The 26,958-nt window shown below is 43.8% G+C and overlaps 1 protein-coding gene across 1 annotated transcript in view; it reads right to left on the bottom strand.

Annotated features, from left to right (window-relative positions):
* LOC309548122 (uncharacterized protein) overlaps positions 1-26,958 on the bottom strand; it is a 537,501-nt gene that overhangs the window by 240,573 nt on the left and 269,970 nt on the right. The window contains exons 14-16 of the mRNA XM_082248087.1: positions 12,389-12,420; positions 10,691-10,791; positions 10,416-10,584 (exon numbers count right to left, since the gene is read on the bottom strand). Coding sequence (XP_082104213.1) covers positions 10,416-10,584; positions 10,691-10,791; positions 12,389-12,420 — 302 coding nt within the window. The remainder of the gene's footprint in view (positions 1-10,415; positions 10,585-10,690; positions 10,792-12,388; positions 12,421-26,958) is intronic.

Here is a 26,958-nt window from a genome sequence, read left to right as displayed (position 1 = left end):
TGCGTGCATGTTATTAGGCCAAAATCACCAGGGTATGTAAACTTTTGATCAGGGTAATTTGGGTAGTTTCTGTTGTCATTATGATTTAAAAAGAGTAAACACAGTTGATTGATAATAAATGGCTTCCGCACAACACTAACCATGAGTGAAAGAAAAGTTTTTGTGTTATCATTCATATTCTCAGAAAAAAGGCCAAGAAATCATAAATTCTGCCAGGGTATGTAAACCTATGAGCACAACTAACTGGGTATTAATATTTATAGGTAACGTTGATCCAGGAACATCCAATTACCTCCTGGGGAATAAGGAAATAATTTTTCCCCTGCTGTAGCAAATTGGGTAATACTTTGCTGAGTTTTTCACATTCCTCTGGATCAACTCTGGGTATAGGATTGTGTATATGTGTTTGTATGGTTGTGTTTTTTTTTTTTTTTATTGGTTGAACTAGATGGACTTGTGTCTTTTTTCAACCTGACCAACTACAGTATGTAAGCATCATTAAAACCACTGCTCCTGTAAAAACGATGTTTTTTAAAACAAAATTTTGCATTTATATATGTCCCCCTGGGCAGTACCTGGGTCCCCATACCCTTTTACTGGCCAATAACTTGCATATAAGCCTTCAAAATGGGCACTTGATTTTTCAAGTTCAGGTCCCATAGACTTTATTAGGGTTTGCGGTTCCGATCCGAACTTTTTGGGATTTTCGAGAGTCCTGGTGCGAGCTGAACCGGGGGGGTGTTCGGTCCAACTCTATTCATGTTCAGAGCTGTATGACTCTGGTTGGTGAAAAATAACTGATCAAGTACAGTCTGTACTTAACTTGGTTGGAGGAGTAAAGGTATTGGGGGACTGTGACTGCTATATATATGCTTTCAGCCCTTTTTGACAGCAATAGAGACATGTAAAAAAGGTTCAAAAATGAAAACATCTTACAGTACTGTGCAAAAGTTGTAGGCAGGTGTGAAGCAATGCTGTAAAGTAGGAATGCTTTTAAAAAGAAAGTCATGTGTATGATTACCCATTATACCATGCAGGTGCTAATGATCATCCAATTTCATATGTAGGTGGAAAAAGTGAAAAAGAAACAGTAGTGTAGGAGGCTTAAAACTGGGTGAGGAGCAGCCATACTCTTCTACTAAGGTAAGGTTGTGGAAAACCTTTTCATGTCACAGGTCATACACCATGGCAAGACTGAGCACAGCAACAAGACACAAGGTAGTTATGCTGCATCAGCAAAGTCTCCCTCAGGGAAAGATTTTAAAGGAGACTGAGGGGTTTAAGATGTGCTCTTTTGTAGAAGCACAAAGAAGTGGACAACATCAGGACAACATGCAGTGGTTGGCCAAGGAAACATAATTCAGCAGATGAAATCAACATCATGCTTACGTCCCCTCAACATCAGAAAATGTAAAGCAGTGCCATGAGCACAGAACTGGTGGAGACCAGTGGGACCCAGGTAAATCCATATACTGTCTGGCCAGAAGTGGTCTTCATGGATGAATTGCTGCGATGTGGAATAGGGCAATGTAACTCAACTATGCACGAAAACATAGAAACTAGGGTGAAAAAAATGGCAGCAGGTGCTCTGGACTGGTGAGTCAAAATTTGAAATATTTGACTGTAGCAAGAGGCAGTTTGTTTGCTGAGGGCTGAAGAGCAGTACAATAATGACTGTGTGCATGGGGGGGGGGGGGGGGGGGGTTCCTTGCAAGTTTGGGGCTGCATTTCTGCAAATGGAGTTGGAGATTTGGTCAGGATCAATGGTGTCCTCAGTGCTGAGAAATATAGGCAGATATTTAGCCATCATGACAAAAAAAAGGGGGGGGGGTGTCCCAAATTTATTCTGCAGCAGGTCAACAACCCCAAACATACAGTCAATGCAATCAAGAACTATTTTCAGTGTAAAGAAAGTACAAGGGTCCTGGAAGTGATGGTTTAGCCCCCAAGGTGCCCAGATCTCAACATTATTGAGTCTTTCTGGGATTACATAAGGAGACAGAAGGACTTGAGGCAGCCAACTTCCACAGAAGATCTGTGGTTATTTCTCCAAGATGTTTGGAACAACCTACCTGTATCCAATATCCTTCAAAAGCTGTGTGCAAGTGTACCTAGAAGAATTGATGCTATATTGAAGGCAAATGATGGTCACGCCAAATAATGATTTGATTTAGATTCCTCTTCTGTTCTCTACTTTCCATTTTTTTAATTGATAAAAATAAACTGTTAACAGTTATATTTCAGAAAGCACTCCTAATTTACAGAATTTTTTACACCTGCCTAAAACCTTTGCATGGTAGTGTAAATTTAAAAATAGAACAAACATTTAAACCACCACCACGTGCACGCACATTCAAACAGAAACATATACATACAGCAAACATAGATATGTAAGAAACAATTGCGCAAACACGTATTAGGCATTGGCACAAGTGATGGAGTAAAAGGAATATCTACGGCTATAAAAAATAAAAACAAGAAGGGGGCGCCTCCCCTAATTATGCACTCACTGCATGACAGATTAAGTTAGCGTAACTCTAATGTGGAGAATTAAGTCATCCATGGAGAGGCTCAAACATGCAGTAGTCTGCAGAAAAGCAGCCGTTCCAAGGTGCAGAGCTGAGCAGGCAAGCAGCTGGTATTGTGCCGAGTTCAACCAAGAAGCTTCTGGTAGAAGAAGAGGGAAAGCTGTCAAGGCTGCAGGTAGAACGCAAGCTCTCATTGCCTGTCAGGCGCGGCTTCCAGGTTAACCATCACCTCTTGATGACTACGTCAGGAGGGCATGACAACGTTGCGGTTTCATTGCCCTTAAATGTATAGCCATGCCCCTTGACATAGTGACCCGATCATGGTAAATCCTGGAGCTGAGCTGATTCCAACCAAGGCAGTGGTTGACGGCCGAACAGGCAGTGAGAACTTGTGTTCCACCTGCAGTTTCAACAGCAATTCCTCTCCATCTACCTGGCCAAACTCTACACAACACCAGCCACTTGCCTGTTGATCTCTGCATCTTTGAACAGCAGCTTTCCTGCCAACCTCTACTTGTTTGAGCTGCTCCACAAATTACTTAATTCTTCACATTAGAGATACGCTGATCTGATCTGTCATGCAGTGAGTGCATGATTTTATTTGTTCTTTCTTTTAATAAAATGGTTGATACTTAGATGAAGGCACCCTCTATTGTTTATATTTTTATGTGTATTAGGTATATGCAGGACTTGATTTAGAGTAGCAGCAGCCATCTTTTTATGTGCCATCTACGTGACCATGACCTACCCATCTCTGGTTTATCCAGCAGTGCTATAGCCATACTATTAGCAAAACGGTGAGGGCTGTCATTTTTGTTTTTTCTTCTTTTTTACATATAGGGCCACTATTTAAAGTAGATTCTAATTTAATAAGGTGTAAATATTATCTCATTGTAAATCTCATTGCTCAATCTTGACCTAAAAATCCTGGCAAAAATCTTGGCGGACAGAATTAGGCCATTCTTAGAGAAAATAATAGGTCCTGATCAAGTAGGCTTCATGCCAGGCAGGGAAGCCAGAGACAATGTTATCAAATCGATAAACCTTATTCATGGGGCCAGGAAATCAGGATTCAAGGGTCTTCTGTTGTCCACGGACGCAGAGAAGGCCTTTGATCGGGTATCGTGGGAGTATCTTTTTGAGACATGTGCTCATATCGGTTTGAGTTCGGGAATGATGTCCTGGATAAAAGCCCTATACTCAAATCCGCAAGCAAGGGTGAGGGTCAATGGGGTCTTCTCTGACCCACTGGAACTCCACAACGGCACAAGACAGGGCTGCCCATTGTCCCCCATTTTGTTTATAATCTCACTAGAACCACTGATCCGGTCAATCAACCTGGACCCATCGATTCAGGGATTGCAGATCCACCAGAAAGAATACAAAGTATCGGCATACGCGGATGACCTAGTTTTCTATGTCTCTTAACCGCATATATCGATCCCCAACCTAAACCAGCAATTTAAGATTTTTAGATCACTGTCAAACTTTAAAATAAATAATTCAAAGTCGGAGGCGATAAACCTCACACTCCCACCACAGATGGTAAAATTAACCAGAGATAACTGCCCATACAGATGGGAAAGTAATTCGTTAAAATACTTGGGCATTGCCCTGACATCAAACCCCAGTAAATTATTTGAAGCCAATTTCATCCCTTTACTCAGAAAGATTGCTAGCGACCTCAAGAAATGGGACAGGGGCAGATTTTCCTGGTTCGGTAGGGCAGCCATTGTCAAAATGACAATTTTACCCAGGCTGCTATACCTATTTCATGCCCTACCAATACACATCCCCTCATCATTCTTCCGTAGTCTTGCATCCCTCCAGCGTAATTTTGTATGGGCCGGCAGACATCCAAGGATTAGCCTTACATATCTGCAAAGAAATAGGGAGGATGGTGGCATGGGAATACCGAACCTCTACAAATATTATGTAGCAACCCACCTGACCAGAATCATAGACTGGCATTGCCATGCTGACACTAAAGAATGGGTAGACATAGAAAAGCGTTGGTCCCTCTGTGATACACACCATCTTCTATGGTTGAAAACAGGCTCCCAACCCTCTGAGATCAAAAATCATCCTCTAATTGCTACCACACTAACATTATTTCAAAAAACTCTGGTCAAATTCGGCCTGTCTTCATACCCCAATCCAATTTTACCTCTATATAACAATCCTGATTTCCCACCAGGAATTCTAAATAGATCCTTGCTTAATCTTGTCAAAAAGGAACAGGTACCTCTGCTTGCCAAAAATTGTTTTGCAAATGGAAAGATCCTCAACTTCCAAAATCTCTGCAGCAAGTGCTCAACTAGCCACCGTCTGTCATATTGGAACTATGTGCAGATACATAGCTTCCTCCAGAGCTTTAAGCACAAAAATGTATTCTTCAGAGTGCCCACGGAGTTCGAGAAATGCTGTTCTCTCCACACTCCGATGAGGAAAGTTACCTCAATAGCTTATAAATGGCTCAACTCCATTTCCGTGGACGCTGTAGACCCATACAAAAAAAAATGGGAAGAGCGTCTAGGCCGGACATTCTCAGAAGCCCAATGGAGGAAATCTTGCGTTTTCGCATACAAATGTTCACTCAGCACTAAGCTCCAAGAAAATTCATTTAAGATTAGGACACAGTGGTATCGCACCCCAACTAAACTGAAGCAATGGTACCCAGATGCTTCAGACAGATGTTGGAGATGCGGGGTCGCTCAAGGAGATTTTGTTCACATCTGGTGGACATGTCCTAAGATTGAACAATTTTGGAAAACGGTTGCCTCCTGGACAAAGCATGTTACAGGGTTGGATCTAAACTTTGATGCACCGACTTTTCTTTTGCACGTTAACTCGTTCTCATACTACAAGTACAAAAATTCCTTGGCAAGGCATTTCCTAAATGCAGCAAAATACCTAATTTCTCTCAATTGGAACTCAACTAACCCACCCCGAATCAAAGACTGGTTATACAAAATTAACCAGATCTATGAAATGGAGAAAACCCTGGCAATGAAAGCTGATAGAGCTGACATTTTCCGCAAATTATGGTCTCTCTGGACTTCATTTACCGTTACCCCTGAGTATCAGGATTCGATACTCTGAAGGAACATATATGTTGATCATCCTTCTGATATTCACCTGCCCGAGGTCCCTCGGAAAAGTCCTTTACGGTCCTGTACCTGCACTCTTCAAGTCATCAATCCACCCCATACCCCCCCCCCCCCTTTCCTACTCACCCTCCCCCCTCTTTCCCCCCTTGTTTGTCTTCTCACTCTTCTTCCCTTCTCATTCTTTTTTTTCTCTCTGATATTTTCATTCTTCCAGCAGGCCAGGTGCTTCCTCCTGACCAGTTCCGGAAGTTCACATGTTATATTATGTGTTTTATGCCTTACTCTCTTGATGTTATGGTTTACAACAATACAGTCATGTGATTTGTCCTCATGGATATCCTCAGGTGTAATTTAACCCCTTTTTTCATCAAGAGATAAATATCCATGGATAGCTGCTATTACTGAGTCATTATTCTACGATTGATGTGAAGAAGTTTTGTCTTGTTGAACATAAATTTACTGATTATGTGACTTTATGCTATTGGACCACCCAATGACTGTCTTACATACCACTTTACTATTCATACTGTTACATTGTTTCCTGTAACTTGTGTTAATTTTTTCCAATAAAGCACCTTTTTGTGAAAAAAAAAATATATATTTTTAAAGTGTCACCTATGAAAAATATTGGGTATCATAGTTTGTCGCCATTTTGCAACTGCATGTTGTTTTCAGTGTAGCCAGGAGCTGGACTACAGACAAAAATTTTGCTCTGAAAATTATGGAGAAATACATTTTTCTTTTATACTAATGTATAAGAATGGCTTTAAAATCTGGTAAGGGAGTCATACAAAAGCATATAAGGATGGTTACTTTAACTGACTTCATACTATAGGAATGTCATTACCAAGCCCCTTCATGGATGTGCTATTTTCTTTAAAAGGTAATATTACTTTTGCTGAGTTAAAAACTGGTTGTTTCTTCAACAGTAGTCCTGTATATACTACAGTAAAAACTGGAATAAGGTAGTCTTGTCCCAGGGCTGCCTAATGCATGCGCCTGGTTTGATCATCGTACCAAGCTGCAAATCTAAGTCTTCTTGTTACATTTTCCAATATTATTACATTTGTTATCAATATCGGTTATTATTTAATGAAAAGTTATATATAGTTTAATTTTATCTACAAGTGTTTGTACAATCTCTCTGTACACATCTTAAAAAAACACCCCAAAAATTTAAACTATAACGTTACAGTGGTAAAACAAAAATTGTCTTTCCATTTATTCTACTGAGTTGCTAATGTTGCTGCACTGTTCTCCTTTGGTCAGCAGGGGGACAGCAAAGCTACCTCAAGCCCGTAGACTTTAATGCAGAACACCTGTAATCCTGGGGGATGTAGTTCAAGGCAGTGGCCATTTAATTAAATGTCTTACTAAACTACAAATCCCAATGGCCTGTGAGCCAGGGGACTTCATATTCTTTGCCGGGGAAAAAGCCTGTGCTCTTGGTGCCATGGGATCTGAGCATTCCAGATCCGTTGGAGTGAGCCACTCAAGAGAGCCTGGGAGTAGGCCTGAAATTGCAGGGGTAGAATTGCTACTTTTTCTGTTCGCACAGTGAGGCTGCTGTCAACTCAAGAGGGGGCCCCTTCCACCACAAGACTTTACAGCCTTGACGAGGAGTTGGTGAGTGGGCTGCTGGCCCAGCTCTTTAACGAAATACAGACAGACCACTGAGGACAGGACACAATTAGCATTCCCCTCATATTCGGATGCCACCAGTTGATATTCTGGTCACCCAAGTTTACATCTTGTTATTGCAATCTCAAGGTGCAGTCATACTACAGATTTGCCGTGCACCCCTTGGCTCACAAATGTTCTGTTACCTTGTTTAAACTGCATCTCTCACTGCCTGAAGAATGTAAAGACTACCTCTAATGCACCAACAGTCATCTAAGGGCCTCAACGTTAACCAGCAGAAGATCCATCTTAGAGACTGTGTTAGGTACCTGACTGGAGGCTGAAGTGACAAGAGGGCTCCCCTTGCAGCTAAGTTCAGAGCACCCCTGATGATGGTGACAAAGGGTGGTGTGCCCCAAGAAGCATGGGTTGCCTGCCGGTGACGCTCTCTGAAGAGACCAGATGCAAGGACACCCACAGGTAGAGAAGGTGGTAACAGCCAAGGGTTCCCTGGAGGTGCTGGCGGATCTTGACAGTAGAGTAAGTGGAAGCAAGGTAGAAGCCAGGCCAAGGGTCAAACACAGCAGGTCAGTCTGGAGCAGAGACAAGTAGAGTAGTCGAGATCAAGCCGGGGGCTAACAGAGGATATGAATCTGGAATTGACAGGCGCAGGTCCCTGAAGCAAGCCGGGTATAGAGCCAGGAGATAAGCCAGAGCAGGTCAGGGGTAAGCCGGGTCAGTAACTGGTAATCAAAACAAAGGCACAAGGCACAGGGACAAAGGATGCAAACTGAAGATAATCCAGCAGTTTCTGATAGCCACTGATGTCTTTATATAGGCCAGTGAACACTGGCAATTAGCGTGCTTTGCGTACCCCAATGCGCTGTCATGTACGCCAATGCGCCATTGCGTGCCTTTCGCTAATGCGCATGCACATATTAGCGTGGCCATATTGGGCATTGGAATATTTGTCAGTTCTTCTTGGAGTTCTTTTCTGACAGACTGGTCCTTCTACTAAGTTTAATGGCCCCCTCCCCCTTTTTTTTGACTTTACATAGTTTAGGCTGTTTAATGCTGATTGTGTTCACCCAAACATTCTAGGCCTAGCACAGTCATCATTAGAACATGCTGGCATAGCTCCGGTTTTGTTCATCTTTCAAGTTTTAATGGCAATCTGTGTATTTTATTGCATTTATGTGCATTACAATAGTTTGAGTGCTTTCTTTTACAGAAAGTGGTTGTGAAATTATCATATAGCAAAAAAATTGCAACTACTATCATTTTATTCTATGGGTCTACTCTGATTTCAGAAACATAAAATGTTTTGAGGTTTTAAAGGCTTTTGATTTATTAAAATCTGCATTTAAGCATTGATATGAAAAATATAAAAAATTCTCTGACAGCTATGAGCTAGTTTTAATCCTTTCAATACCATCATGTGTCCTCGGCAGTGAAAACACTAAAGGGGACTCAACACCAAAATTCACGCTTTACATGATTCAGTAAAGTATATACTGCATCAACATTTTCAAATAACAATATTATTTTAAAACAACATGTGTGCCTAAGGGTGGGAGAAGACTCCATTGGGAAGGCTGTTAAGGCAATGTCTGCAGTAAAGAAGTCATCAGGATCATCCATAGTCACAGACCCTCCCAGGCATTATATGTGAATTTGGAAGAATTTATAGGATGTATTTAGAGGTCTTAGTAGTGTGGATGTATTGCCTTCAGAGCCAGAGCTTCTCTTAAATTAACCCTGTATGGGGAGTGTTTCCTCAGCAAAACCTGGTAATCCATCTGAGGTCTTTAGTTTTGCAAAAAATACAGAGTTTGCATTAGAGTGTTAGAGTATTCATGTGCTGGAGCACTAACAGTTATGTTATCATATAACATATCCTGATGGTTATTAATATCGCTACTACTAAGTTTAAAAGGTAAGTCTGTGTACTACTGCTCTTCCCTGGCAACTATAAGGTTACATTTACCTTTGGAACATGGTACATGTTCTGTCAGTTTTTTGGGTTGAACATGTAACACATGCCAGGATCTGCACCTTCTCTCCCGATCCCTCCCCCACCCGCCTAAACAGCCATGTCATTCATTCACAGTTTCCTGCGAATGAATAAACTACACGTGCTGTCAGCCATTGTGGCTGACGGCTTGCAGTTCTTATTCTCAATGAACCAGTTTATTATCATCATGATCACTAGTTCATTAATCTTCTTGCTCTTCCCGAAACCTGATCACAGATGCAATGCTCTGTAGGCTCCCAAGAAAAAAAAATGCACATTTTTACCTGCAAGGTGGACTTAGCCTTTTAATCCACAACAATGGTCCCAAGTGAGAAAACTGTACTAAAAGATGGTCTTCTCTACTAAGTGTCATATATATGGAAGTCTGCTATTGTGTATATATAAAATAGAATACTATATGCAGGTTTTGTTCTTCAATTTCACCTATCATGTGGTACAAGTTTAAAATGCCACCAATCAGACCATAAACCTGATATTCAAATATACAGTGGATATTTTTTGGAGATGGATGGTGAAAGGGATTCTAAGTTCCCTACGAATAAACCCATGAGAATGAAATGTGTCAGAACCTTCAGTTGAGACTTGCTGCATGGATTGTATCATTGAATAAACCTACTGAACCTGGTGATGCCAATCAATGTGCAGCTTTCTTTTGCTGGCTTAGCTTTTAAGGAATCAGCTTACACTTCAAAAAACCGTGCATGTGTTATTTTCTCATGTGTCATTTTATTGATAGTTATCCTATGAATCATTGTGGGATTATTTTTTTAAGAAGCTCTTAAATGTAAGCAAAAGAGATACAGACTGCAAAATCCTTGAGACAAACTGCATTTTAAATAAGGCAGAAACTAGCCTGCTGAACCATAAACCATTGTGTTTAGGTCATAAAGTAATGACCAATGACTTCCTCCACTACTACCCACCTTCTTGATTATGTTCCTGGGCTGTAAGCAACTTTACAATTCTCTCAGTACAGTATACTTTTATTTTAGAAAGGGCTGCATGAGGACTAGGTTCTCCCTGTTTTTTTTTTGTTTTGTTTTTTTGTTGTTTTAGCATTGACCTGAATCAGTGATAAATATGGCATCTACATCAATTTTATTAAAAATTAGGATAACTTACCATTAAATTGCATAAGAAAAAATTGGACTTCTTTTTTGGTGTCTTTCTTGTTCACATTTTCAGGCACAATTGGCTTCAAAAAACCTATCTTGGAGCATAGCTTGGTAACACCATAAAACACAGAAACCATCAGGCTCACAGCAGTAGGATCAAAATTTTTTAACCAAGTCTGTTGAAAGAATCATACATGAAGAGAAAATGGTTATCATTTTAGGAAACTAAATTAGGAAACTGAGTAGATGTATTTCCTACTATTAGAATTTTAGGGTACTTACACTTGAAGATTTGTTGATGCTCTCCTTTGGTGATACCTTTAGCACAATATCTTTTATACCAAAAGACAAGATATGTCTGAGATCTCCTGCGCCCATTTTATCTGTGTAACAGAGAGAAATCTTGAAAATCTAACAGCTAGGGTTTATACTGCGTATTCAGTGGTGGGATTCAGCCGGTTCGCACCGGTTCCATAGAACCGGTTACTAACTTTCTGCGGTTCCCTCTGCGCGTCTAAGGACGCGCAGTACAATTGAATGTCCCACACTCGGACCGCGCAGCCGCAGACGTGGCGGCCGGGGAGCAGAGCAGTGTGCCCCCCGACCCGCCCATTCTGTGACAATAGCGAATGAAAATTCGCTATTGTCACACGGATCCTTCTCCTGGCCAATCAGGGAGCAGGTCCTCCCGCTTCCTGATTGGCCGAAAGGCAAACCCTGTGCCATTGGACAAAGAGGCGGGAGGACTGAGGACTCGGAGACGCGGGGAGCCGGGGACTGAAGAGAAGCTGCGTGACCGTCCGTGAGGTAAGTGCATGGTCTGTGGGCACTCTGCAATGATTGGGGGCAATGCTGTGGGCACTCTGCAATCATTGGGGGCAATGCTGTGGGCACTCTGCAATCATTGGGGGCAATGCTGTGGGCACTCTGCAATCATTGGGGGCAATGCTGTGGGCACTCTGCAATCATTGGGGGCAATGCTGTGGGCACTCTGCAATCATTGGGGGCAATACTGTGGCACTCTGCAATGATTGGGGGCAATGCTGTGGGCACTCTGCAATGATTGGGGCAATGCTGTGGGCACTCTGCAATGATTAGAGGCAATGCTGTGGCACTCTGCAATGATTGGGGGCAATGCTGTGGACACTCTGCAATGATTGGGGGCAATGCTGTGGCACTCTGAAATGATTGGGGGCAATGCTGTGGTCACTGTGCATTGAAAGGGGGCACACTGGTCTCTCTGCATTGAAAGGGGGGCACGCTGGTCACTGTGCATTGAAAGGGGGGCATGCAGCGCTGGTCACTGTGCATTGAAAGAGGGGCATGCTGGTCACTGTGCATTGAAAGGGGGGAACGCTGGTCACTGTGCATTGAAAGGGGGCACGCTGGTCTCTCTGCATTGAAAGGGGGCACGCTGGTCACTGTGCATTGAAAGGGGGGCATGCTGGTCACTGTGCATTGAAAGGGGGGCATGCTGGTCACTGTGCATTGAAAGGGGGCACGCTGGTCATTCTGCATTAAAAGGGGGCACGCTGGTCACTGTGCATTGAAAGGGGGCACGCTGGTCACTGTGCATTGAAAGGGGGCACGCTTGTCATTCTGCTGGGAAAGTCGGAACTGGTTACTAAAATTTTTTAATCCCACCACTGTGCATATTCATTTATGTTTAGTGACAACCAAAATATTAAAGATAAAGTACATATAGGTGATTTCATATTGCAAACCCTTTAAACGTTACTAGCTTTCATACATTATAATACCACAAGATGCTGGAAATCATAATATAGAAAAAACATGATGAAAATTCAATAACCGAATAAATCATTTTATAAGAAACATTGAAAAAAAGCACCAAGCATAATTTGGCCGTATCAGTATCAATACATCCCAAAGAATGTTTGTGTTTATAATTTTTATGATTTACTGTGGTAAAAAATAAGGGAACATTTTGTTTCTGTATTTGTATCAGACATTACATACCTTGGAGCCTTGGAGACAGTTCACGGACTTGCCTGCACATTAAAAATACTAATTAGTTAGTTTTAATAATTTATTTTTTCCACATTCAATGCACAGTGCAATAAGTAATACTCCTGATGGATCTTCAAATGTAATTACTTTTAATAACTAATATTTAAAGAACAATAAGTGAAATGTATCACAGCAGACAAACACAGATCCACACATACACAGTACATAAGTGTAGAACAAAACAGAGTGCACTGGATCATGCACATAAAATACCCTTTTTATAGATAAACAAAGATAAATTGCACATACAAAGTAGCAAGTAGTTCATTGCATATACCCAGGCAAATCAACCCCCATCAGGAGTCAAGTCACTCACTATAGAGATGCAACCAATATCACTTCTGGAAAGCTGGCAACAGGAGAGATAGCATGCAGTGCTAATTTGTGCCTTTAGCACCATTTATTTGTGTTCCTCTGTTTTGACCATTTATCTTTTTATTGGTCTCATGTAGTGGTCAAACAGCACTACTTTACTATAATGGCAAACACAGTATTTTGACTCTGTACTGCTGTCATCCTATCCCATCTAATCCTAAAACATGGAGAATGTTGGGATGCAAAAACCACTAGATCTCTAGATACACTTAATAGACTCCACACGGACTTTGAGTCCCTTCTTTTTTCTGACTAATAGGCCTGTCAACTCTTTGTCTTTAATATATCAACTTTTAGGGAGAGAATCAATTTCTCAAAACCCTGGCTTTAAACCTAAGTGGAAAAAGGAACTGAACATCTCTGTTGACACACTGGACTGGGGTAAGATTTTTACATTCATACAGAAGACCTCTGTGTCCTCCAGGGCACAGGATCGCAACTATAAAATCATCTTTAGATGGTACTGTTCTCCAACAGTCCTACATAATATTGACTCTTCCCAGACACTTGCTGGAGGTGCTATCAAGCTCCTGGTACCATGGCACGTAGTTTGAGCCATGGTCCTCTGATCCTCCCTGTTTGGGATAAAATATTAACATTATATTTCAAACTGATGGGTGACAAAATCTCAAATACTCTTCAGATAACTCTGTTATCTACAGTATGTTACCTGGGTCATATAAACAAATGAAAAAAGGTTTACTTAGTCATTTTTTAACCTCTGCACATACTGTCATTGCCAGATAATGGCATAAACCAAATGCCACATCTATGATGGACTGGGCTTGCGAGATGGACTCTATCGGTCACATGGAAGAATGATCTCCTGAGACACTAATAAACATGATTCCTTCAAGACTGCTTTGACTGTATGGGATCACTTCAAGTATTCATCCACCTTTGCCACATAGCTATGATTATGCCCACTGAGAGTTGTAGACTGCTCACGTTGGCTTTCTTCTCTTTGGTCGCTTGGGGACCTGGGAGGTGATACTAAGGTCCATACCTCAGGTCTGGATGTGGGGGGGGGGGGGGTTCTAGTTTATACAGAAAGAATTCCCCCCTCCCCCTTTTTGCCTCTTTATTTTTTCCTTCTTTTCCCTTTTTCAAGCGGTTTGTCTTAAAATATGCTCTTATTTCTCCTCTTGCCTACAAAATGTGTATACCTCATAATTCCAAGATTGATGATATACAACACTAGGTTATCTTTAAAGCAGATTGAACTGCCTTTCTTACCAGGTATAATCACTGAATCTCATCTCTTGTATATACCACCTAAATCTGAGATATATGAACCCTATTGCATTATTGCTTTTGTGTAACAGATGTTCTACATGTACACTGATATATTGCTTTTCAAGTACAATGTTGTATGTGGATTTCATCTATTTTCGATACTCAGGTCTTATAATGCTATGCTTGGAAATGACTATGGATTTAGAGAGGATTTAGAGAGGACACCAAAGCACTGTATTTCTAACATCTACAGAGTGCTGTTATCCTTCACAGATCCAGAGTATGTAAGTTTTTTAAACACATGGGAACAGCGGAATCAACCATTTTAGAAGATCAAACACATAAAATAACAGATCATTTATATTCATCTTCAGTGGATACAAAGGTAAAAGAAATGAATTCTAAGCTCTTTGCTAGGTGGTACTATGTACTGTCAAAGCTCCATTAGATGAACCCATCCATATCTTCAAGATGCTGAAGAGGATGTGAAGTAGAAAGAACACTTGCTCATATATGGTGGCACTGCCCAAGTATACAGGCTTACTGGAAAGTTATATTTCTGGTCCAGTTGACTAGTAAATCTGAGATAAGGCAAGACCCTTGGTAGTGTTATTTTCGTGTGACTAGTGCAGGGTTTCTCAACTTTTTTACCTTGGCAAGAAGTCTGAGATCTAGGGGAACCCCTGAAATAATGTTCACAGAACATTGGTGTCATCAGCGAGCTGTTGATATAACAACAATTATTTTTAGAAATTGCATTAAATAATAGAATCAATAATAAGAAAACCTGATGGAGTCTGCAAAAGACCTGAGACTGGGACGGAGATTTGTCTTCCAACAAGACAATGATCCAAAACATAAAGCAAAATCTACAATGGAATGGTTCACAAATAAACATATCCAGGTGTTAGAATGGCCAAGTCAAAGTCCAGACCTGAATCCAATCGAGAATCTGTGGAAAGAACTGAAAACTGCTGTTCACAAATGCTCTCCATCCAACCTCACTGAGCTTGAGCTGTTTTGCAAGGAGGAATGGGCAAAAATTTCAGTCTCTCGATGTGCAAAACTGATAGAGACATACCCCAAGCGACTTACAGCTGTAATCGCAGCAAAAGGTGGCGCTACAAAGTATTAACTTAAGGGGGCTGAATAATTTTGCACGCCCAATTTTTCAGTTTTTTATTTGTTAACAAAGTTTGAAATATCCAATAAATTTCGTTCCACTTCATGATTGTGTCCCACTTGTTGTTGATTATTCACAAAAAATTACAGTTTTATATCTTTATGTTTGAAGCCTGAAATGTGGCAAAAGGTTGCAAGGTTCAAGGGGGCCGAATACTTTCGCAAAAAGAAAAGGGGGGAGAAGCACTCTAAGTGCAGACAGTTTTTATTGATCACAAGGCAAAGTTAGTTACAACTCACTAGACGTGAAAGATAATGAGGCTGTGTCACTCCAACAATCCTGCAGCCATCCTCTGGGGGGTGTCCTCAATTCACATAAAGCCGTCTGCAGCTCGATCACTGGTGGTGGGAGGAAAGGAAGCCGGCTGCCTCCCACATCAATCAGCGGTGAGCGGTCTGATGTCTCCGGTCTGCGGCTGCGTTGTGCGGGTGGTGGCTGGAGACACTCTCATTACCAGGGATGGTAGGATCTGTCAGCTGGGTACGGCATGCAAGACGCATTTCTGAGCATGCCGTAGTCTATAGAGACTACGGCACTCTAGCACCTGAGGAAAGAGCGCGCAGGGTGTAGATGACCCCGCGCATGCTCAGAAACGCGTCGTGCATGCCGTATCCAGCTGACAGATCCTACCATCCCTGGTAATGAGAGTGTCTCCAGCCACCACCCGCACAACGCAGCCGCAGACCGGAGACATCAGACCGCTCACCGCTGATTGATGTGGGAGGCAGCCGGCTTCCTTTCCTCCCACCACCAGTGATCGAGCTGCAGACGGCTTTATGTGAATGGAGGACACCCCCCAGAGGATGGCTGCAGGATTGTTGGAGTGACACAGCCTCATTATCTTTCACGTCTAGTGAGTTGTAACTAACTTTGCCTTGTGATCAATAAAAACTGTCTGCACTTAGAGCGCTTCTCCCCCCTTTTCTTTTTGTCTATACAGATTCTCCTCTTCATCTGTGGAAGAGCTGCTCAGTGCTTATGGACATTTCCTTTCAGGATTATTCACCTGCTCATGGTACCATTTTGAGCCTATATTGAACTGTACTACATTTATTTATTTTTTTCTTTTACAGACTTGATGATGATCAGGGCTCTGTGGGGGACAAACCATCAATTCCAGGACTCCTTGATCTTCTTTACACTGAAGATAGTTTTTAATTACATTGGCTGTATGTTTGGGGTCATTGTCCTGCTGCCAAATAAATTTAAAGCGGAGTTCCGGGCACAGATGTCATTTAATGACATACCCCCGGGACAGTCAGGGCTAGTACATTCCACAATGGCTAGCCTCTGATCTGTCCCGGTTCGCACTTACCTTTTAGAAGAAATACTTACTTATAAAATTTCTTCCACGGCGTTTCCATCTCTCTTGTGGGCAGCTGAAGCCGGCGCGGTCCTCTTCTGCGTCTTCTTCCGCGTCTTCTTCTCCCAGAATGCGCCGCACCGGCCCCTCTCGTCACTTCCGGTGTGGCGCCGCATTCCTAAACAGCTTCTGGGCATGCCCAGAAGCTGTTTAGCAGGGGAATGTGGCGTCGCCCGGAAGTGACGAGCGGGGCCGGTGCAGTCGCATTGATTCCTGGGAGCGATGACGTTTAGCTCCCAGGAATCATCGCAGCGCAGGAAGTGACAGCGGAGCCGCGGCGCTGAGGGAGGAAGTAACCTGAGGTGAGTATTTACGATCGTCAATTACAAGGTGAGTTTTTTAAAAAAAAAAAATCTAACTATCCAATTCCTTTTCAGGTTAGGCTGAACTAGCGGACGGGCACAAAAAAAAAATATTGTTTTTGTGCCCGGAACTCCGCTTTAAGGCCAATGACACGGCTCCCTGATGGTCTGGGATGAAGGATAGGTATTTGTCTTCATTTATTAGCATTGAGGACACCATCGATCCTCACCAAATGGCCAACTGCATTTGCAGAAATGCAGTCCCAAACTTGCAAGTAGTGATGAGATGATGTTTGGTTCACACCAGAACACTGCAAACAGGGGAAAAGTTTGTTTGAACAAACAAACTCCATTGGAGTCTATGGGAGTCGAACGTCAAAAATCAAAAGTCCTAATTTTAAAGGCTTAAATGCAAGTTATTGCCCAACTTAAGTGTATGGGGATCCGGGTACTGACCTGGGGAACATGTAGCAATGCAAACATTTTTAAAAAAAATGATAGTTTTTAAAGGAGCAGTGATTTACTGATTTTAATGATGCTTAAAGTGAAACTATAAAAATGAGAAATTCCTTTAAATACCGTGCCTGGGGGGTCCCCTTGATGTGCCTGTAAAGTAGCACATCTGTACAATGTATGTAGCCTGCTGCAGCAATACTGACATTTCCAAAGAAAAAAATGTCATATACAAATATACATGCAAAATTTCCAATCGCATGTACTTGTCATACAGGTGCAGAAAAATTGGGCCTTTGGTGTTGGTGGTGCCTGAACACCGTAACCTCTCACAGCTACTCTTGCTGGGTGCAGGAACGGGCCCTGCTGTTGAAAATTCCATATGGATTTGAAATCGCATGCACCTGATATACAGGTGCAGAAAAATTGGGCCTTGGTTGTTGGTGGTGCCTGAACACTGCAATCCCTCGCAGTTACTCTTGCTGGGCGCAGAAACGAGCCCTGCTGGTAAAAATCCCATACCAATTTGAAATCGCATGTGTTTGTCATACAGGTGCAGACAAATTGGGCCTTGGTTGTTGGTGGTGCCTGAACCCCGCAACCCCTCGCAGTTACTCTTGCTGGGCACAGGAACAGGCCCTGCTGGTACAAATTCCATACCAATTTTAAATCGCATGGACTTGTCATAGAGGTGCAGAAAAATTGGGCCTTGGCTGTTGGTGGTGCCTGAACATTGCAACCCTTCACAGTTACTATTGCTGGGCACAGGGACTGGCCCTGCCATTAGAAATGATATACAAAATTGAAATCGCATGAACTTGTCATACAGGTTCAGAAAAATTGGGCCTTGGTTGTTGGTGGTGCCTGAACACCGCAACCCCTCGCAGTTACTCTTGCTGGATGCAAGAACGGGCCCTGCTGGTAAAAATTCCATACAAGTTTGAAATCGCTTCTTGGCCTTTTGGCTAAGATCAAGTGTAGTATTTGTTCTTATCAGTGATCTAGTAGTTACTCTTGCTGGGCGCAGGGACAGGCCCTGCTGGTAAAAATTCCATACCAAATTGTAATTGCATGTATTTGTCATACAGGTGCAGAAAAATTGGGTCTTGGTTGTTGGTGGTGCCTGAACACCGCAACCCATCGCAGTTACTCTTGCTGGGCGCAGGAACGGGACCTGCCGTAAGAAATTAGATACAGTGCTTTGCGAAAGTATTCGGCCCCCTTGAACTTTTCGACCTTTTGCCACATTTCAGGCTTCAAACATAAAGATATAAAACTGTAGTTTTTTGTGAAGAATCAACAACAAGTGGGACACAATCATGAAGTGGAACGGAATTTATTGGATATTTCAAACTTTTTTAACAAATAAAAAACTGAAAAATTGGGCGTGCAAAATTATTCAGCCCCCTTAAGTTAATACTTTGTAGCGCCACCTTTTGCTGCGATTACAGCTGTAAGTCACTTGGGGTATGTCTCTCTCAGTTTTGCACATCGAGAGACTGAAATTTTTGACCATTCCTCCTTGCAAAACAGCTTGAGCTCAGTGAGGTTGGATGGAGAGTGTTTGTGAACAGCAGTTTTCAGTTCTTTCCACAGATTCTCGATTGGATTCAGGTCTGGATTTTGACTTGGCCATTCAAACACCTGGATATGTTTATTTGTGAACCATTCCATTGTAGATTTTGCTTTATGTTTTGGATCATTGTCTTGTTGGAAGACCAATCTCCGTCCCAGTCTCAGGTCTTTTGCAGACTCCATCAGATTTTCTTCCAGAATGGTCCTGTATTTGGCTCCATCCATCTTCCCATCAATTTTAACCATCTTCCCTGTCCCTGCTGAAGAAAAGCAGGCCCAAACCATGATGCTGCCACCACCATGTTTGACAGTGGGGATGGTGTGTTCAGGGTGATGAGCTGTGTTGCTTTTACGCCAAACATAACGTTTTGCATTGTTGCCAAAAAGTTTGATTTTGGTTTCATCTGACCAGAGCACCTTATTCCACATGTTTGGTGTGTCTCCCAGGTGGCTTGTGGCAAACTTTAAACAACACTTTTTATGGATATCTTTGAGAAATGGCTTTCTTCTTGCCACTCTTACATAAAGGCCAGATTTGTGCAGTATACGACTGATTGTTGTCCTATGGACAGAGTCTCCCACCTCAGCTGTAGATCTCTGCAGTTCATCCAGAGTGATAATGGGCCTCTTGGCTGCATCTCTGATCAGTCTTCTCCTTGTATGAGCTGAAAGTTTAGAGGGACGGCCAGGTCTTCGTAGATTTGCAGTGGTCTGATACTCCTTCCATTTCAATATTATCGCTTGCACAGTGCTCCTTGGGATGTTTAAAGCTTGGGAAATCTTTTTGTATCCAAATCCGGCTTTAAACTTCTCCACAACAGTATCTCGGACCTGCCTGGCGTGTTCCTTACATAGTTATATAGTAGGTGAGGTTGAATAAAGACAATACTCCATCCAGTTCAACCTGTGTAGGTGTGTGTGGCTGTAATCATCTCACATACCCCTGAATGTTCTGATCCTTGAGATGCACGTCCAATAGTCTTTTGAAAGCCACCATACTACCCGCAGAAACCACCTCTTGTGGTAGAGAATTCCACAATCTTGTAGCCCTAACAGTAAAGAACCCCCCACGTTGCCTGAGGTTAAAACGCTTCTCCTCTAATCGCATTGTATGCCCCGAGTCCTCATGCAATCCCTTCGACTGAACAGCTTTTTTTCTAAGCTGAGATCCCCATTGAGATATTTAAAAATTGCTATCATGTCCCCCCTCAGGCATCTCTTCTCCAGGGAGAATAAATCAAGCGATTGCAGACGCTCTTCATAATCAAGGTCCTCCAATCCCCTAATTAGTTTAGTTGCCCTTCTCTGGACTTTCTCCAGCTCCAACACATCCCTTCTGAGGACTGGCGACCAGAACTGGACAGAATACTCCAGATGCGGTCAAACCAGAGTTTTATAAAGTGGAAGGATTATAGTCTTATCTCTGGAATACATCTGTTTTTTTATGCATGCTAATATTCTGCTAGCTTTGGCAGCTGCCGCATGACATTGCATGCTGTTGCCTAGTCTATCATCAACCAAGACTCCCAGATCCTTCTCCATTTTTGATTCCCCCAAGGGTTCCCCTCCTTGTTCTTCATGATGCTCTCTGAGCTTTAAATTGACCTCTGAGACTATCACAGTGCAGGTGCATTTATACGGAGACTTGATTACACACAGGTGAAATATATTTATCATCATTAGTCAGTTAGGTCAACATTGGATCATTCAGAGATCCTCACTGAACTTCTGGAGAGAGTTTGCTGCACTGAAAGTAAAGGGGCTGAATAATTTTGCACGCCCAATTTTTCAGTTTTTTATTTGTTAACAAAGTTTGAAATATCCAATAAATTTTGTTCCACTTCATGATTGTGTCCCACTTGTTGTTGATTCTTCACAAAAAAATTACAGTTTTATTTCTTTATGTTTGAAGCCTGAAATGTGGCAAAAGGTCGCAAAGTTCAAGGGGGCCGAATACTTTCACAAGGCACTGTACGTAATTGAAATTGCATGAACTTGTCATACAGGTGCAGAAAAATTGGGCCTTGCTTGTTGGTGGTGCCTGAACACTGCAACCCCTAACAGTTACTCTTGCTGGGCACAGGGACAGGCCCTGCCGTTAGAAACTAGATAAGAAATTAAAATCACATGTACTTGTCATACAGGTGCATAAAAATTGGGCCTTTGGTGTTGGTGGTGCCTGAACACCGTAACCCCCCACAGTTACTCTTGCTTGGCTAAGGGACAGGCCCTGCCGTAAGAAATTAGATACATACTTAAAATTGCATGAACTTGTCATACAGGTGCAGAAAAATTGGGCCTTGCTTGTTGGTGGTGCCTAAACACCGCAACCCCTAACAGTTACTCTTGCTGGGCACAGGGACAGGCCCTGCTATTAGAAATTAGATAAGCAATTATAATCGCATGTACTTGTCATCCAGGTGCAGAAAAATTGGGCCTTTGGTGTTGGTTGTGCCTGAACACCGTAATCCCTCATAGTTACTCTTGCTGGGTGCAGGGCACATGGACGGGGCCTGCTGTTAAAAATTACATACGAAATTTAAATTATATGCACCTGTCATACAAGTGCAAAAAAAATGAGGCCTTGGGTGTTGGTGGTGACCTAAACCAAAAACATTGTTTGAAGCTAGCAGAATCAAGATTGAGGAATAGGATAGGCAGCATATGCAGTCTTCAAGGGATGGCGGCAGACCCCTAGCAAATTCAATCAGTTACATCAGCATCAGGGGCTTGATAGCTGCTGTTGATCCAGGACTGATTCATTTTGATAAAAGTCAGCTGGTCAACAGAGTCTGTGGACAGACGCACTCTTTTGTCCATTACAAAACCTCCAGCAGCACTGAACGTCCGTTCAGAAAGTACGCTGGAATGGCCTAATATGTACGCAAGTGAGATATATATATATATATATATATATATATATATATATATACATATATATATATATATATATATATATATATATATATATATATATATATATATATATATATATATATATATATCAATCAATGTATGGTCTATACTGAACTGACCAATAGATACTGAATGGCCTAATATATACGCAAGTGACCTATATATATTATACAGGACACCGGGAATGTATCCTGGATGACAGGTACATTTCCCCAATATTTGAGTTGTGGTCCCTTTAATGGGGTCAGTTGCAGAGCTTTTGTGGTACTCAGGGGTTAAGTCCCAGGTGAGGGAAGCTTGAAAGGCAGCAGAGGGAAATCAGCACCTATGTCAAGGAAGTGAATGGGAGTAGAAGCTCTCAGACAAGCTGACACAAGGGATGCTATCCTTCCCCCTGTGTGGCCTGCCTGGCACCCTGACTTTGGAGGAGCCTGACCCCTGTATGGGACCAAAGACTAGCGGTGAGCCTGCTGCTTTATTAACAATACCAGGACTTGGACTATTTACTTTGGCTGAAGTAAGCTGCCTTTTGTTTTGCTGCAATTTAATTCAAATAAATGAACTGTTTTGCTTTTACCAAACTGGCTGGCAGTCATTCCAGAGCTACCCCAGGTTACATTTGGTGCAGGATGCGGGCAGAGTGTAGCCACAAAAGCCATTTGGAAGCATTTTAAAAGCCAGTACCAGGACTCACAGTTGCATGTCCTAGCTCAGTAGAGCACAAGCTCTGAAAACCTCACAGAGTAACATGGAGGAGATGATAAAAGCCCTGGCTCAGAGCATGATAGCCTAGCAGCAGGCCGCTGCAGAGGCCAACCGTCGCCATGAGGAGGCAATGGCTGCGTTAACAGAAACGGTGCGGCATCTCGCACAGGGAGGGGAATACACGGTTGTTGCCCCTAGCAACCAGGTAGCCATAAGGGCCAGTCACTACCTACAAAAGTTGACGCCTAGTGATGGTGTGGAGGCATTTATGTCTACTTTTGAGAGAACAGCAGAAAGAGAGGGATGGCCCCCAGACCAGTGGGCTGGTATTATTGCTCCATTCCTCACTGGAGATCCCCAGAAGGCCTATTTCGAACTGTCATCTGCTGATGCCAAGGATTACAAAAAAACTGAAGGCAGAATCCTGGCCTGCCTTTGGGTGACTACTGCTATGCGGGCCCAAAGGGTACACTGTTGGAGGTACCGTCTGGACTGTTCACCAAGGGCTCAGATGCATGACCTGAGTCAGCTGGTTAAAAAATGGCTGCAGTCCGAGGTGTTAATGGGTCCCCAGATGGTGGAGCGGGTCGTGTTAGACCAATATCTGAGGTTGCTGCCACATGACCTTCAGCGCTGGGTGAGTCATGGGGACCCCAAGACAGCAGATGAGCTAGTGGAAATGGTTGAGAGACACGCTGTGGTGGAAGATCTACTGGGACCTGTCAAGCCTAGAGGACCCTTGCCAGTGAGAAGAGCCAAGCCATCCATAAACCAGGGAGTCAGCACCCAGGAGAGTCAAGGAGCAACCAGCCCAGTGTCACAGAGCTGTGCTCCGGCATGCAGGAATGAGGGCGTGCTGTGCTGGCGGTGTCACTCCCAGGGTCATATCCAGACCCACTGTCCCCTGCAGGAGGAACCCATGGAGTGTGGCGCTCTCCGAAGGATGTCGTTTTATGCCCAGATGGTCTGTGCTGCCCACCTGGACCTAACTGAGGGGCTGCTTGAATGTGACCTTTGGGTGAACCAGCTTCATGCGTGAGCACTGTTGGACTCCGGAAGTATGGTAACACTTGAGGGTAACGGGGTAGCTGGGGAGGTGAGTCCGAGAGCAAGGACCCTGAAGGTGGTGTGCATACATGGGGACACTGGTGTCAGTGACAATCACCACGACCTGTGGCACAATTGCCCAGGAGGTTGGGGTGGTACCCGACCTCATCCATGATGTTATCATAGGGAGGGACTGCCGTTATTTGTTGAACTTTGGGACTATGGGAGCCAAGGACTACCGGAACAGCTGGACTGCTCTGTTCCCTTTAAGAGGTTGGACACCCCTGATAGCATTGCATCTAGAGCAGATGGTTCCCCAGCTAAAGGGACCCTTGAGGGGGGGGAACCCAATCTTATGTATGTCATGACTGGGGAGAACATAGAGGAAGCCTCCCCTATGCCGTTTATGTCAGAGGAGGATGAGAGAGAACGCTCCTCTAGTCTTGCCCATCCTGATCTCGAGGTGTCACGGGGTGCATTTTCTTCTGCCCAAAAGAGGGATCCCACACTGAAAAATGCCTGGAAACAGGTTGCCTAGTTAACCACTTCCCGCCCGCCCTATTGGCGATTGACGCCGGGAAAGTGGTTGCATTATCCTGACCGGACGTCATATGATCGGCTTTCCTCAGTACGTGCCTGACAGGCACGAGTAAAGGAGCGCCGATCAGCGGCTCCCCTGACGGGGGGGGGGTCGGCACTGGTAATCAGATCATTGATTACCAGTGCAGACCCTCGGGGGTGCCACTAGAACCACCAGGGTTGCCCACCCATGACCCCAGGGATGCCCACCCATGACCCCAGGGATGCCCACTGTGGCCACCAGGGATGGCAATCAGGGCTCAGGGAGCCCCCCATTGCCCTCCCCATCAGTGCTGCCCACCAGTCCCCCCCAATAAGTGCTGCCCACCAGTGCCCATCATTGCCATCTATCAGTGCTGCCCACCAGTGCCCATTATTGCCCACCAGTGCCGCCTATCAGTGCCCATTAGTGCCGATCAGAGCCACCCGTCAATGCCAATCAGTGCCGCCTATCAGTGCCCATTAGTGCCCACCAGTGCTGCCTATCAGTGCCCATTAGTGCCCATCAGTGCCACCTATCAGTGCCCAGCAGTGCCACCTATCAGTGCCCATCAATGCCACCTATTAGTGCCCACCAATGCTGCATATGAGTGCTACCTATCAGTGCCACATATCAGTGCCTATCAGTGCCGCTTATCAGTGCCGCCTATCAGTGCCACCCATCAGTGCCACCCCATCAGTGCCACCCCATCAGTGCCACCCCATCAATGCCACCCCATCAGTGCCTCCTCATCAGTGCCTGTCAGTGCAGTCTCATCAGTGCAGGAAAAAACCTATTTATTTACAAAATTGTATAACAAACAAAAAACTTTTTTTTTTTCAAACTTTTCAGTCTTTTTTTTATTTGTTTAGCAAAAAACAAAAAACCTTGTGGTGATCAAATACCACCAAAAGAAAGCTCTATTTGTGGGGGAAAAATAACAAAAATTTGGTTTAGGTATAGTGTTGCTTGGCCGCGCAATTGTCATTCAAAATGCAACAGCGCTAAAAGGTGAAAATTGGCCTGGGCAGGAAGGGGGTGAAAGTGCCCTGTATTGAAGTGGTTAATGGGGTGTCCCAAGTACCTGAGGCCAAAAAAAGGTTTCCCACTTTGTGGTCATTGGTGAGCTGCTGGGTTACCGAGGTTAGGGAAGAAGTGGTCGACCAGTTGCTGGTTCCCCAGGCTTTCAGATGCACGGTGCTTGACCTAGCTCATAATGACGCATTGGGGGGGTCACCTGGGGGCTGACAAGACCGAGACAGGAATAACGGACCGGTTCTACTGACCAGGAGTGACAGTAGAGGTGAGACGTTATTGCAGTTCATGTCAAACCTGCCAGCTGACCACGCCAATGCCCCACTTGGGGAACCCATTGGTGCCGTTGCCCATTATCGAAGTACCATTTGAGCGCATTGCGATGGATCTGGTGGGCCCTTTGGTGAAATCGGCTCGAGCCACCAATACATCCTCGTGGTACTAGATTAAGCCACCAGGTATCCAGAGGCAGTTCCCCTAAGGCAGGCTACTTCAAAAGCAATTGCCAGGGAATTGTTTAATATGTTCTCTAGGACAGGATTCCCAAAGGAGATCTTGACAGATCAAGGCACCCCATTCATGTCTCGGGTGATGGCAGATCTGTGCAAGTTGTTCCAAATCAAACAGCTGCACACATCTGTCTATCATCCACAGACAGATGGACTGGTAGAGTGGTTCAATAAAACTCCCAAGTCAATGCTTAAAAGGGTTCTGCAACAAGATGGTAAAGACTGGGACTGTCTACTCCCAGCATTGATGCTTGCTATTAGGGAAGTGCTTTAAGCGTCCACAGGTTTTTCCCCGTTTGAATTGGTGTACAGGCGAAGACCAAGGGGACTGCTTGACCTAGTGAAGGAAATGTGGGAAAGTGTGTCCTCTCCTCATAAGACAGTTGTAGAACATATAACTCAGATGAGAGAGAGGATTGCTAAGGTGATGCCTCTGGTCAAGGAGCACATGCAAAAAGCGCAGGAGGCACAAAGAAGGGTGTACAACCGGTCTGCCAAACTTAGACAGTTCCAGATTGGGGATCTGGTGTCTGTGCTTATACCTACGGTGGAAAATATGTTCCTGGCCAGGTGGCAGGGGCCCTGTGAGGTGATAGAAAAGGTTGGGGAGGTTAATTATAAGATACATCAACCTGGAAAGAGGAAGCCCTATCAGATATACCATGTAAACCTCCTGAAGCCTTGGAAGGACCGTGAGCAGGAAGTTGCCCTGGCTGAGGTTAGTCCTAAGCCCCCAGTAGTGGGGAACTCGGTCCCAGTTTCCACCTCCCTAACCAAGCCGCAAACGCAGCAGGTAAAGGAGTTCTTACTGAGGAATAGGGAGAAGTTCTCAGGACTGCCAGGTCTTACCACGGTTATTAAACATGATATTGACACAGAACCTAATGTGAAGGTTCGAGTGAAACCCTAACGCATCCCCAAGGCACATAGGAAAACGGTGTCAGAGGAGGTCAGGAAAATGCTCGAACTTGATATTATTGAGGAATCGCAGAGCGAGTGGTCGAGCCCGATTGTGTTGGTACTGAAGCCCAACGGGACTCTGCGTTTTTGTAATGATTTCAGGAAACTCAATGAGGTATCAAAGTTCAACGCATATCCCATGCCCTGAGTGGATGAACTGATAGAAAGGTTGGGACCAGCCCGATACATCACTACCTTAAACCTCACCAAAGGCTACTGGCAAATACCTTTAACTAAGGAAGCCCGAGAAAGGACTGCCTTTTCTACCCCAGATGGCCATTTCCAGTTTAAAAGAATGCCA

The sequence above is a fragment of the Pelophylax lessonae genome (genome assembly GCF_965119305.1).
Source record: "Pelophylax lessonae genome assembly, chromosome: 2".
NCBI lineage: Eukaryota > Metazoa > Chordata > Amphibia > Anura > Ranidae > Pelophylax > Pelophylax lessonae.
Note: the sequence above shows the minus strand (reverse complement) of the source record. Positions and strands in the feature narration are given on the sequence as shown.